General features: G+C 42.2%; 1 protein-coding gene across 2 annotated transcripts in view; it reads right to left on the bottom strand.

The window, feature by feature from the left end:
- jp (junctophilin) overlaps positions 1-13,651 on the bottom strand; it is a 405,777-nt gene that overhangs the window by 60,363 nt on the left and 331,763 nt on the right. For both annotated transcript variants that reach the window (XM_070087447.1, XM_070087448.1), the window contains exon 6: positions 6,868-7,026. In XM_070087447.1, the coding sequence (XP_069943548.1) occupies positions 6,868-7,026 (159 nt within the window). The remainder of the gene's footprint in view (positions 1-6,867; positions 7,027-13,651) is intronic.

The raw sequence follows: 13,651 nt of genomic DNA, 5'->3' as shown, positions 1-13,651 counted from the left end.
GGAAAACCTGGAGCGACACCGGGGCTCAGAAAACGTGGAGGGGCAAGATGATGGAGGTGGTACTGGAAAACCTCATGCATCAACATGTTAGAGACACTACCAGAGAGAGAGGAAGGAATGAACCAGCAATACTGGACCTTATATTTACCTTCAGTAGGCCAGACGCTGAGGACATCACATATGAAAGGCTCCTCGGAGCTAGTGATCACGTAATCATAAGCTTCAAATACATTGTAGAGCTAAAAGTAGTGAAGGAAGCAGCATGAGTAGGATGGGAGAAGGCAAACTATAAAAGAGGGGGCTACAAAGGTATGGGAAATTTCCTGCACGAGGTACAGTGGGAGAAAGAATTTGCTGGAATGAAGTGAATGAAATGAAGGAATACGTGATCACAAAATGCAAAGAGGTGGAGGAGAGGTTCGTACCTAAGGAAAACAGAATCAATGGGAAGACCAGAAGGAGTCCTTGGTTCGTCCAAAGATGTAGCGAGGCCATACCTAAGTGCGATAGAGAATGAAAAAAAATATAGAAGACAAAGAACCCAGGTAAATAAGGAGATTAGCCGAAGAGCCAGAAATGAATATGTATGGATAAGGAGGGGAGGCCCAGCGGCAATATGAGAATGACATAGCATCAAAAGCCAGATTTGACCCAAAGCTGTTGTGCAGCCACATCAGGAGAAGAACAGTCAAGGACCAGGTAAACAGGCTGAGGAAGGAAGGACGGAAGATCACAAGAAACAACAAAGAAGTATGTGAAATGCTAAACACGAGATTTGAGGTAGTATCTTCAGTGGAGACAGACTGGACTACAGTAAACCGGAATGGCAGGGTACACCAGCAAGTGCTGGACACACTACACACAACCGAGGAGGAAGTAAAGAGGCTGCTTAGTGAACTTTATACCTCAAAGGCGGTGGAGCCAGACAACATCTCTCCGTGGGTCCTGAGAGAGGGAGAATAGGCACTGTGTGTGTGTGCCACTAACAACAATCTTCAACACCTCCATCTAAATAGGGCAACTACCTGAGGTGTGGAAGACAGCAAACATAGTCAAAATCTTTAAGGAAGAAGACAGGCAGGTAACATTAAACTACAGACTTGTGTCTCTGACATGTATGGTATGCAAAATCAGGGGAAAGCTTATCAGAAAAAGACTGGTGGAGCACCTAGGAAGGTGTTCCAACTATAACCAGTACGGTTTATGGAAGGGGATATCCTGTGTCACAAATCTACTGGAGTTTTAAGACAAGGTGACAGAAGTAAGGCAAGGGGGAGATAGAGAGAGGGAAGGGGGTGGATAGACTGCATTTTCTTGAACTGTAAGGTTTTCGACACAGTTCCACACAAGAGATTAGTGCAAAAGCTAGATGAGCAGGTAGGAATAACAGGAAAGACACTGCAATGGATCAAAGAATACATGACAGGAAGGAAACAACGAGTGATTGTATGTGACGAGGTGTCAGCATGAGCACCTGTGACAATTGGAGTTCCACAAGGGTCAATCCTAGAGTCGGTACTGCTCTGGTATATGTGAATGACATGACGGAAGGGATAGATTCAGAGGTGTCTCTGTTTGCAGACGACGCGAAGCTAATGCGGAGAATTCAGTTTGATGAGAATCAGGTAGAACTACAAAAGGATCTGGACAGTCTGTCCAACAACTGGCTCCTGGAGTTAATTCCCACCAAGTGCAAAGTCCTAAAGATTGGGGAAGGTCAAAAAAGACTGCAGACAGTATAGGCTAGGGGGACCAAAGACTGCAAACCACACTCAAGGAAAAAGGATCTTGGGGTGAGTATAATACCGAGCACATCTCCTGAAGCGCACATAAACTAACTGCTGCAGCATATGGGCGCCTGGCAAACCTAAGAATAGCGTTTCGACATTTGTGTAAGGAGCCATTCAAGACACTAACCCTATCCTCTCACATCATAAAAATCTTCGAAAGAGTGATGAGACGGCAGGTTACAAATTTCATGGACCAGCACAACCAACATAACCCGAACCAGCATGGTTTTAGAGCAGGAAGATCATGTCTGTCACAGCTGCTGAACCATTATGGCAGAATTACGGAGGCACTGGAAGACGACCAAAACGCAGATGTGATTTACACAGATTTTGCAAAGGCGTTTGGCAAATGCGATCATGGAGTGATAGCGCACAAAATGAAGGTCATGAGCATTATGGGGAAGGGAGGCAGATGGATTTTCGGTTTCCTAACACACAGAACACAAAAAGTAGTAGTGAACAGGGCAAGATCCAGCATCAGCGAGGTCAAAAGCTCAGTGCCCCAAGGCACTGTCCTCGCACCTCTGCTGTTCCTCATCTTCACCGCAGACATAGACAAAAACACCCGGCACACTTTTGTATCATCATTTGCAGATGACACTAAAATAAGCATGAAAGTCAGTACGGTAGAGGACACTGAAAAAGTACAGGAAGACATAAACAGGGTTTTCCAGTGGGCAGTGGAAAACAACATGACGTTCAGTGGTGATAAGTTCCAGCTGCTTAGGTATGGAAAGAATGAAGAACTCAAAAGGAGCACTATATATAAAACCTCAAGAGGGTCACCAAATAGAACGTAAGGAACACGTAAAAGACCTAGGAATAATTATGTCAGCGGACCTTTCTTGTAAAGACCATAACAAGACAAAGATCACGACAGCCAGGAAGATGACGGGGTGGGTATTGAGAACTTTCAAAACAAGGGAAACAATGCCGATGGTGACACTCTTCAAATCGCTAGTGCTCCCTCACTTAGAATATTGCTCAGTACTGACGGCCCCGTTCAGGGCAGGAGAAATATCGGAGCTGGAACAAATACAGAGATCGTTTACGGCTAACACTGAGCCAGTAAAGCACCTAAACTACTGGGAACGCCTGCAAGTCTTGAACATGTACTCATTGGAGCGGATGAGAGAGAGGTACATGATAATATATACCTGGAAGGTACTCGAGGGCTTGGTCCCAAATCTGCACACTGCCATAACAACATACTGGAGTGAGAGATATGGGAGGAAGTGTAAAATAAACCCGGTAAGGAGCAGGGGTGCGGTGGGGACAATAAGGGAACACTGTATCAACATCCGGGGTCCCAGACTTTTCAATATCTTACCAGAAGATATTAGAAACACTGCTGGAATAAGTGTTGAAGCCTTCAAGAGGAAACTAGACAAGTATCTCCACCAGGTGCCAGATCAACCAGGCTCTAATGGATATGTGGGGCAGCGGGCCTCCAGCAGCAACAGCCTGGTTGGCCAGGCGAGCACCAGAAGAACCTGGCCCATGGCCGGGCTCAGAGAGTATATATACTCTCGAAATTCTTCAAAGGTATATAAAAGATACTGTACAATGTGTACGTCAGGCCCATACTGCAGTATGCAGCACCAGTATGGAACGCATACCTGGTCGCCAAGCACGTCAAGAAATTAGAGAAAGTGCGAAAGTTTACAACAAGACTAGTCCAGGAGCTAAGGGGTATGTCCTACGAGGAGAGGTTAAGGGAAATCGACCAGACAACACTGGATGACAAAAGAGATAAGGAAGACATGATAACGACGTAAAAAATACTTAGATGAATTGACAAGGAGGATAGGGACAGGATATTTCAGAGATGGGACACAGCAACAAAGGGGACACAATTGGAAGTTAAGACTCAAATGAGACACAGGGATGTTATGAAGTAGTTCTTCAGCCATAGAGTTATCAGGAAGTGGAACAATCTGGAGAGTGATGTAGTGGAGGCAGGATCCATAAATAGTTTTAAGCAGAGATACGAAAAAGCTCATGGAGCAGCGAGAGAGTGGACCTAGTAGCGACTAGCGAAGAGGCGAGGCCAGGAGCTGGCACTCGACCCCAGCAACCACAAACAGATGACTACACGCACACACCTCTCAGTATATATATATATATATATATATATATATATATATATATATATATATATATATATATATATATATATATATATATATATACCGAGAGGTGTATGTATATCTATATATGTTGTTAGGTAAGACACATGTGCAACACTGTGTAGGCGAAACATTTCGAAATAAAGATACCTAACTGTTGCACATGTGTCTTACCTAACAACCTGTCGGTATTTTATACCATTTTAATGTTCATATCTATATATACACCTGCTTTTGTATACACGCAGATATTTGCACACCATCATACCTCCTAACATAGCATATACACACCAGCATACCTCCTAACATAGCATATACACACCAACATACCTCCTAACATAGCATATACACACCAACATACCTCCTAACATAGCTGACTACTGACTTGGACTTTGGATCTCATCCAACACGAGACGGATTTAGAACCAAATTCCTGAATGGGCCACCTGTTTGCCCACGGTGGGCAAATGCCCGGCCTAGGGTGGGCACATGCCCTGCCTAGGGTGGCACATGCCCTGCCTAGGGTGGGCACATGACCTGCCTAGGGTGGGCACATGCCCTGCCCACGGTGGGCACATGCCCTGCGCACGGTGGGCACATGCCCTGCCTAGGGTGGCACATGCCCTGCCCGCGGTGAGCACATGCCCTGCCCGCGGTGAGCACATGCCCTGCCCAGGGTGGGCATATGCCCTGCTTATTGTGGGCACATGCCCTGCCCACGGTGAAGAGCATTTCCTGGATGGGTTATTGCCCCTTCATAAATTTTCCATTACACATTGACGTGACTACCAGCTGTGATGACATGACTACCAGCTGTGATGGCATGACTACCAGCTGTGATGACATGACTACCAGCTGTGATGACATGACTACCAGCTGTGATGACATGACTACCAGCTGTGATGGCATGACTACTAGCTGTGATGACATGACTACCAGCTGTGATGACGTGACTACCAGCTGTGATGACATGACTACCAGTTGTGATGACATGACTACCAGCTGTGATGACATGACTACCAGCTATGATGACGTGACTACCAGCTGTGATGACATGACTACCAGCTGTGATGACATGACTACCAGCTGTGATGACATGACTACCAGCTGTGATGACGCGACTACCAGCTGTGATGACGCGACTACCAGCTGTGATGACGCGACTACCAGCTGTGATGACGCGACTACCAGCTGTGATGACGCGACTACCAGCTGTGATGACGCGACTACCAGCTGTGATGACGTGACTACCAGCTGTGATGACGTGACTACCAGCTGTGATGACATGACTACCAGCTGTGATGACGTGACTACCAGCTGTGATGACGCGACTACCAGCTGTGTTGATGCGACTACCAGCTGTGATGACGCGACTACCAGCTGTGATGACGCGACTACCAGCTGTGATGACATGACTACCAGCTGTGATGACGTGACTACCAGCTGTGATGACGCGACTACCAGCTGTGATGACGTGACTACCAGCTGTGATGACGTGACTACCAGCTGTGATGACGCGACTACCAGCTGTGATGACGTGACTACCAGCTGTGATGACGCGACTACCAGCTGTGATGACGTGACTACCAGCTGTGATGACGCGACTACCAGCTGTGATGACGTGACTACCAGCTGTGATGACGTGACTACCAACTGTGATGACGTGACTACCAGCTGTGATGACATGACTACCAGCTGTGATGACATGACTACCAGCTGTGATGACGTGACTACCAGCTGTGATGACGTGACTACCAACTGTGATGACGTGACTACCAGCTGTGATGACATGACTACCAGCTGTGATGACGTGACTACCAACTATGATGTGACAACTAACTCTGATGGCGTGACATCCAGGTGTGATGATATGACAACCAGATGTTCTGTGACAACCAGCTGTGATGTGACAACCAACTGTGATGACGTGAATACCATCTGTGATGACGTCACAACCAGCTGTGATGAATAACATTCTAAACCAGCTCTTCACACACCAAGTTGATGTCCTCTAAATCAAAACTTTGAAGACTTTTTTTTCAAAACTGATACGGGTAGCCAAGTTGACCAAATTGATCAAGTTGACCAAATTGATCAAGTTGACAAAGTTGACCAAGTTGACAAAGTTGACCAAGTTGACCAAGTTGACAAAGTTGACCAAGTTGACAAAGTTGACCAAGTTGACAGAAAGTTTTCTCTTCAACAGTTTCAATGGAGTTATTTCAACTTTGTTTTTTTTATTTTTCCTGATCCCCTCTTGACTTTTTTTTTAGCAGTGTGCCGCCATTTTATTTTGTGTTTACATTTTGATTCTCGGTTCTGTTTCCTGTCACTAATATATCTTGCTTTCTATATTTCTCTAATATATTTTCGTTTTTCTGTTTCCCTGGATGACCTGGAATGACCCTGGATGACTTGAGATGACCCTTGATAACCTGGGATGACTTGGGATGACCCTGGATGACTTGAGATGACCCTGGATGACCCTTGATAACCTGGGATGACTTGGGATGACCCTGGATGAACCTGGATGACTTAAGATGACCCTGGATGACCCTTGATAACCTGGGATGACTTGGGATGACCCTGGATGAACCTGGATGACCCTGGATGACCTGGGATGACCTGGGATAACCCTGGATGACCCTGGATGACCTAGGATGACCTGGGATGACCCGGGATGACTCAGGATGACCATGCAGAAACCTAGAGGACCGATGATTTACCTTGAAGATGGTGAACATGTTCACTAGAAGATGATACACATATATTTACCTTGATGGTACACATATTTACCTTGATGGTACACATATTTACCTTGATGGTACACATATTTACCTTGATAGACATATTTATTTACTTTGAAGATGACAGATACATATTTACCTTGAAGATAATAGACACATTTATTTACCATGAAGATGTATATTTACTCTGAAGGTGTTTACCTTGAAGGTGGTGACGCCATAACCGTACTTCTTGTTGTTGTACCATTCTCCCTCGTACTTGAGACCGTCCGTACGTTCAGCCACGCCAAACCCTGTACGTTTGTCGTTCTTCCACTCTCCTGTGTAGTTCTCCAGTACACTGGCGTCCAGCTGCTCGTCCTGGGGACCACAATACTTACTCAGTACACTCTCAACAATACTCACTGCACTATCAACAACACTCGCTACACTATCAACAACACTCACTACAGTATTAACAACATTCACTACACTCTCAACACTCACTACACTCTCAACAACACTCACTGCACTGTCATCAACACTCACTACACTCTCAGCAACACTCACTGCACTGTCATCAACACTCACAACACTATCAACAACACTCACTGCACTATAAACACTCACTACACTCTCAACACTCACTACACTCTCAACACTCACTACACTCTCAACACTCACTACACTCTCAACAACACTCACTACACTATCAGCAACACTCACTACACTATCAGCAACACTCACTACACTCTCAGCAACACTCACTGCACTGTCATCAACACTCACAACACTATCAACAACACTCACTGCACTATAAACACTCACTACACTCTCAACACTCACTACACTCTCAACAACACTCACTACACTATCAACAACACTCACTACACTATCAGCAACACTCACTACACTCTCAGCAACACTCACTGCACTATAAACACTCACTACACTCTCAACACTCACTACACTATCAACAACACTCACTACACTATCAGCAACACTCACTACACTCTCAGCAACACTCACTGCACTATAAACACTCACTACACTCTCAACACTCACTACACTATCAGCAACACTCACTACACTATCAGCAACACTCACTACACTCTCAACACTCACTACACTATCAACAACACTCACTACACTATCAGCAACACTCACTACACTCTCAGCAACACTCACTGCACTGTCATCAACACTCACAACACTATCAACAACACTCACTACACTATCAACAACACTCACTACACTATCAGCAACACTCACTACACTCTCAGCAACACTCAGTGCACTGTCATCAACACTCACAACACTATCAACAACACTCACAACACTATCAACAACACTCACTACACTATCAACAACACTCACTACACTATCAGCAACACTCACTACACTTTCAGCAACACTCACTGCACTATAAACACTCACTACACTCTCAACACTCACTACACTATCAACAACACTCACTGCACTGTCAGCAACACTCACAACACTATCAACAACACTCACTACACTGTCAGCAACACTCACTGCACTGTTAACAGTAAATGGTTGAGCAATAGTGATTTTAGGAAAGATTTAAAGGCATTTTTAAGGGCATTTTAAGGGCTTTTAAAAAACTGAAGTGAGATTATTTAGGTAAAATGACTTTCATGAGAGACCTTTTTTGTAGAAGTTTAAAAAAGCTTTAAGAAAGGGCTTTTATATTTGGTTTTAAAAACCGGTTTAAAAATCTTCAAGAAACGGCTTTAGGAAAAAATGGCGTTGACAGAATTTTTCCATATACATTAAAAACTTTAATGGTTTTCAGGAAAAATAGTTTTTAAAAAGAGGACTATATATGAAAAGGCTTTTAGAAAGGGCTTTAATTATATCTTTTATGAAAAGTCAAAAGCATGAAAAATGGCTTTCAAGTAATGGTTTTTAAATGGCTCAAGAACTTTAATGGTTTTAAGGAAAAGTTATTGTTAAATAAAAGACTAACAAAAAAGGCTTTTAAGGAAGAGCTTTAAATGTGGTTTTTAAGGGAAAAATATTTTAAGAAAAAAAATCTTTTAAAAAATTAAAAAAATTAAGGGAAATTGCCACTTAAAGTGGCCATTTGCCAGTTTAAGTGGCCATTTGTCTTTACAAATATTTAAGTGGCCATTTACCTTAACTACAAATACGTACTTATTAATTCCTTGTGGAAATAAAAATATTGGTAACAGAGAATTTCTTTATTGCGAAGTTTCGCTCAAGGTCTTTATGTCTGACTCCTTATGGAACTAACAACACTGGCAGGAAAAAATTATTTTAATGTAACGTTTCGCACATTCTGTCCCAGTGTCTGTGTCGACTTGTCGTCTGGTTTCTTACCACTGTCTACCTGACTATTACACTCTGTGGATGTCTATCTGACTCTTACACTATCTACCTGACTGTTACACTGTCTACCAGACTGTTACGCTGTCTATCAGGCTGTTATACTGTCTACCTGATTGTTACACTGTCTACCAGACTGTTACACTGTGTGGATGCCTACTGGACTGTTACACTGTGCCACTGTCTACCTGACTTCTACACCGTGTCACTGTCTACCTGGCTGTTACACTGTGTCACTGTCTACCTGACTGTTACACTGTGTCACTGTCTGTTAGTGTATGTCACTGTCTACCTGAGTATTAAACTGGGTCACTGTCTACCTGACTGTTACACTGTGTGTTGCACTGTCATTGTCTATCTGACTGTTACAGTGTGTGGATGTTTACCTGACTGTTACACTGTCAATATTTACATGACTGTTACACTGTGTCACTGTCTACCTAACTGTTGCACTGTGGGGGATGCATTACTGGGATGTAGCCAGTTTTTGAACGTTGGGAATACTACGTGCAACGACTACCATGATCAAGTGTTTGGTCCAACATGGTGTGACAGTAATGTCACACCGTAACGTGCTGTTGGAGTGCGAGCAAGGTAACATTTATGAATGGTTGCAGGGAAACCGGTTAGCCGAACTTGAGTCCTGGTAGTGAGATGTATAGTGCTTGCACTATGAAGACCGGGTGGGAATGTTGCGGTTCAGAGGGTCATCTGAACTGAGACGTCACAGCAGGCTTCTGGCAAGACAGTGATTGAATGAATGACTGTGAAAGTTTTTATTTTTCAGGTCACCCTGCCTCGGAGGGAGACGGCCGGTGTGTTAAAAAAATGTTTTTATATTTGGAATGAGACACGTGACACTGAGTGTCTGAAACCGAAATGTACAGGTTTCTTAGTTGTTTTTTACCTTCCAAGTGGTTCAGATAATTCAGATTTTTGAAAATAACAAATGCATACCGCGTTCATGATTTGATATACTTCGTAATCCTCTTTTAAATGATCAATGTTACAGAATTAGTATCTGATCCTTCTGTTATGTAGGACGATCGTTTTACCTTCAACACGGCCGGTGTGCTGATAGTGACAAAACCTGACAAGTGGGGATAAAGACACTGGTAGCGGAGAATCCATTATTTTTTATACAATGTTTCACCCAAGGCTATATTTTATCAGTACTTGATAAAGCTCAGTCTCGGAGTACCTCTTGTTAAAAACATTCTCTTCTACCAGGTGTCTTTATCCCCACACCCTGCTTCAGTAACATGCACAGTGGGATATTTTGTGTTTAGACGTGATGAGAGTCGTCCCTCTGAGGGGTTAAAGAGGGTCAGGGGCGGACGAGTCTATGCAGGGGTGTCATTTCTTCCCCTTAAATATGGCAAAATCAAAGCCAATAACCAGTGAATTTAATATTAACACAGCCAAACTCCATTATTAAAGACTGTATTCTTGTCTCTGAAGAACAAAAAGTCACAATACCGTGACTGGAACAATATACAAATATCCCACACGTAAGATAGAGGAGCTTACGACAACGTTTCGGTCCGACTTGTGCGGGTTATTTATGTATTCTTGTCTCTGTTTTGAAAATTATAACGAAGTTAATGAACTAGAAACCAGTGTATGGAACAGACACGAGTTACTTCACGATGATCTTACACTACACACGAGCCAGAGTGTTGTTTGTCACTGCCATCACCGTACACAACTGTGAACCCTCCGCATGTGTCCAGTTGCAGGCTCTGTACCGGAAAACAGATGTGTCCTTCAGCGCCACGCCACCAATATCACACAACACACAGACAGATGAAGGATAATACTCTCTGTCTTGCCTTCCAACAGTGGAAAGAAGTGTCGGCAGTGGCGAGTAATAATAACTCTTGCTTTATTTCGTATTTGTGTAATGTTTTTACCACTTGCGCTCTAAATGTGACGCCGAGCACAAACTCTTTCACCCTACTCATGAGACGACTCAGGATAATTCAAGAAAAATCAGGAAAATGATGTTTCTCTAGACTGTTATTTCGGTATATTATTATTATTATTATTATTATTATTATTATTATTATTATTATTATTATTATTATTATTATTATTATTATTATTGTTATTATTATTATTATTATTATTATTATTATTATTATTATTATTATTATTATTATTATTATTATTATTATTATTATTATTATTATTATTATCAATACTTCGGAATACTCTGTTAAACTTAAGCCAGTTTTAAAGTTATTCCATGATGTTCAGTTAATTATTCCGTATTTCTCTTTGCCTGACATGGGAACATGAGTCAGTGTAGTTATTACTGAATTACAAAAATCGCAGAGTAATCAAGATCTATATTGTTCAAGTTCCATTATTGTTATTGATTCTCACTGTTCCACAGGCAGATTTTGAACCAAAAGTTGTACTAATTTATTATATTTTTAAGGATTTTGTTTAAATTATCGACTTTATTTACATTTTTTAAGCTGAATTTTACCTCTGATGGAAAATAATCAATTCTTTGTGACCAGATGAACTTATCAGGTCATAAGTGCTGACCTGTGCCAAACATTCTAAGAGATCTACATGAATGGTATACAATACCGACCAGATGATAAAGTCACTTGATGGCCAAACGTCTAAAATAAAGATACGCAGATGTTGCACATGTCTCTATTTTTCATCATTCTAAGGTTATTAAGGTCATGTGTTGACTCGGTAATAAAGAATCATACACACCCTTATATCCTGGCTTATTCCACACAGTTTTATATCATAACTGTCCTGTCATTCTACACATCCTTATATACTGGCCTGTCTGTCTACTCGCCCTTATATCCTAGCTTATGATGGCTTGTATCTCTCTCTCTCTCTCTCTCTCTCTCTCTCTCTCTCTCTCTCTCTCTCTCTCTCTCTCTCTCTCTCTCTCTAATGATACTCAGCTCAACGACAGTATTTAAATTCTTTTTGAAAGTGAAAATCATTTATGCTCAACTTTTAGTCTGAGAATTTTACTGCAGTGCTTGTAAGAGCCGCAAGATAATACCCAGATTTTATTTTGGCAGTGGATGCAACGTATTCTTAAGACGCCACAACGCACAGTGAACATCAGAGCATTGTGAATCAATTAAAAGCAACAATATTCACGACCTCTTCATAATACATGTTCACAAAAGACTCCTCAGTGTTAGTCTTGTTGGATGGCAACACCCGCCACGTACATGGTATATGCGAAGAGTAGACCTGTGTTTACACTCCACGTTTTACTCTGAGATGTAGAGCTTTGCCGAGAAGATATAACCTCTGTAAATTAATGTTCGACCCGATTATTATCAATGACTGATCCATTTTTTTTAGTGGTGAGTCTTCACAAGTCATTGTTTTTTGTCTATAATATTGTGTTTTTAATGCAACTGTTTTATAAAGCCACTATATCACTTTATAAGATCATCAGTAAATCGAACCCGAATAAAGTATCAGAGAATACATTGTCTCCTAACACATTGTCTCCTGACACACTGTTTCCTGACACAGTATCTCCTGACACTGTGTCAGGAGACACTATGTTCTCTGATGAATGAACTTCAATCATTTATAACGAAATGGAAATTATCCGACATTTGGAACCACTTTTATTTTTCTTTCATCTCGTGTTTCTCTTAAACTCCGTTGAACTGTAAAATGCAACAATCACATTATTGAATTAAACCTACGATCACAGTTATCAATTTACTAAATATCTAAATTTGAAACTGTATGTATACAGATATGCAAAACCACAGATAAAAACTGCAGAGACGAGAGACATTACTGATAATAAAAGCTCTTCTCAAGTAGGATTTACTGAAACAATAAAATACCAAGACTACATTTTGCAAAATAATAATCTGTCGAAATATACTATTACTCCGCACGACAAAAATAGTATAACTAATTTTTATACATGGCATCAATGTCGGTGTTAGAAGCTTGAAGGCGAGTAAGAGAAGCAGCAGGCAGCAACACATCTGAGGTGTACTACTAATGCCATGCTGGAGCAAATGGTGAGGCAAGGAGCACTGAGTCTCATCACTATACGGTGACCCTTTCTTCAGTGCTACCTGCCAGGATTTACTTTCTGCCAGGTGTCCAGTCATTGGTAGCTTAGCAGGCTTTTTTTTTTTTTTTTTGTTGACGATGCCTGCTTGGCTCACACTGGCAGAAAATAAGAAATAGCGCATACATTTAGGACGAGAAACAGCGAGTGAAGTTAGTAGCAGCACCATACACAGTAACAGCTCTGACGGGAAAATCTCCACTAACAAAGAGCTAGAGTCAGCAACAGTTTGCCACGGTACTTGAACATAAGAAAGAAGGAACACTGCAACAGGCCTACTGGCCCATGCGGAGCAGGTCCATGTCCCCTCCCCGGCTTAGGCCAATACCCCCCCTCCCGGATTAGCCCAATGACCCACCCAGTCTGATCATCTCCACTCAAGGATGGAGCACTGCACCAGACCCAGCAGCACAAGCTAGTCAAGTCCAACTCACACCCACCTACACCCACTCATGTATTTATCTAACCTATTTTTAAAACTACACAACGTTTTAGCCTGAATAACTGTACTCGGGAGTTTGTTCCACTCATCCACAACTC

This window comes from Cherax quadricarinatus, chromosome 22, assembly GCF_038502225.1.
Source record: "Cherax quadricarinatus isolate ZL_2023a chromosome 22, ASM3850222v1, whole genome shotgun sequence".
Taxonomy (NCBI): Eukaryota; Metazoa; Arthropoda; class Malacostraca; order Decapoda; family Parastacidae; genus Cherax; species Cherax quadricarinatus.
The sequence above is the reverse complement of the archived record's forward strand: the minus strand, read 5'-3'. Positions and strand labels throughout refer to the sequence as shown.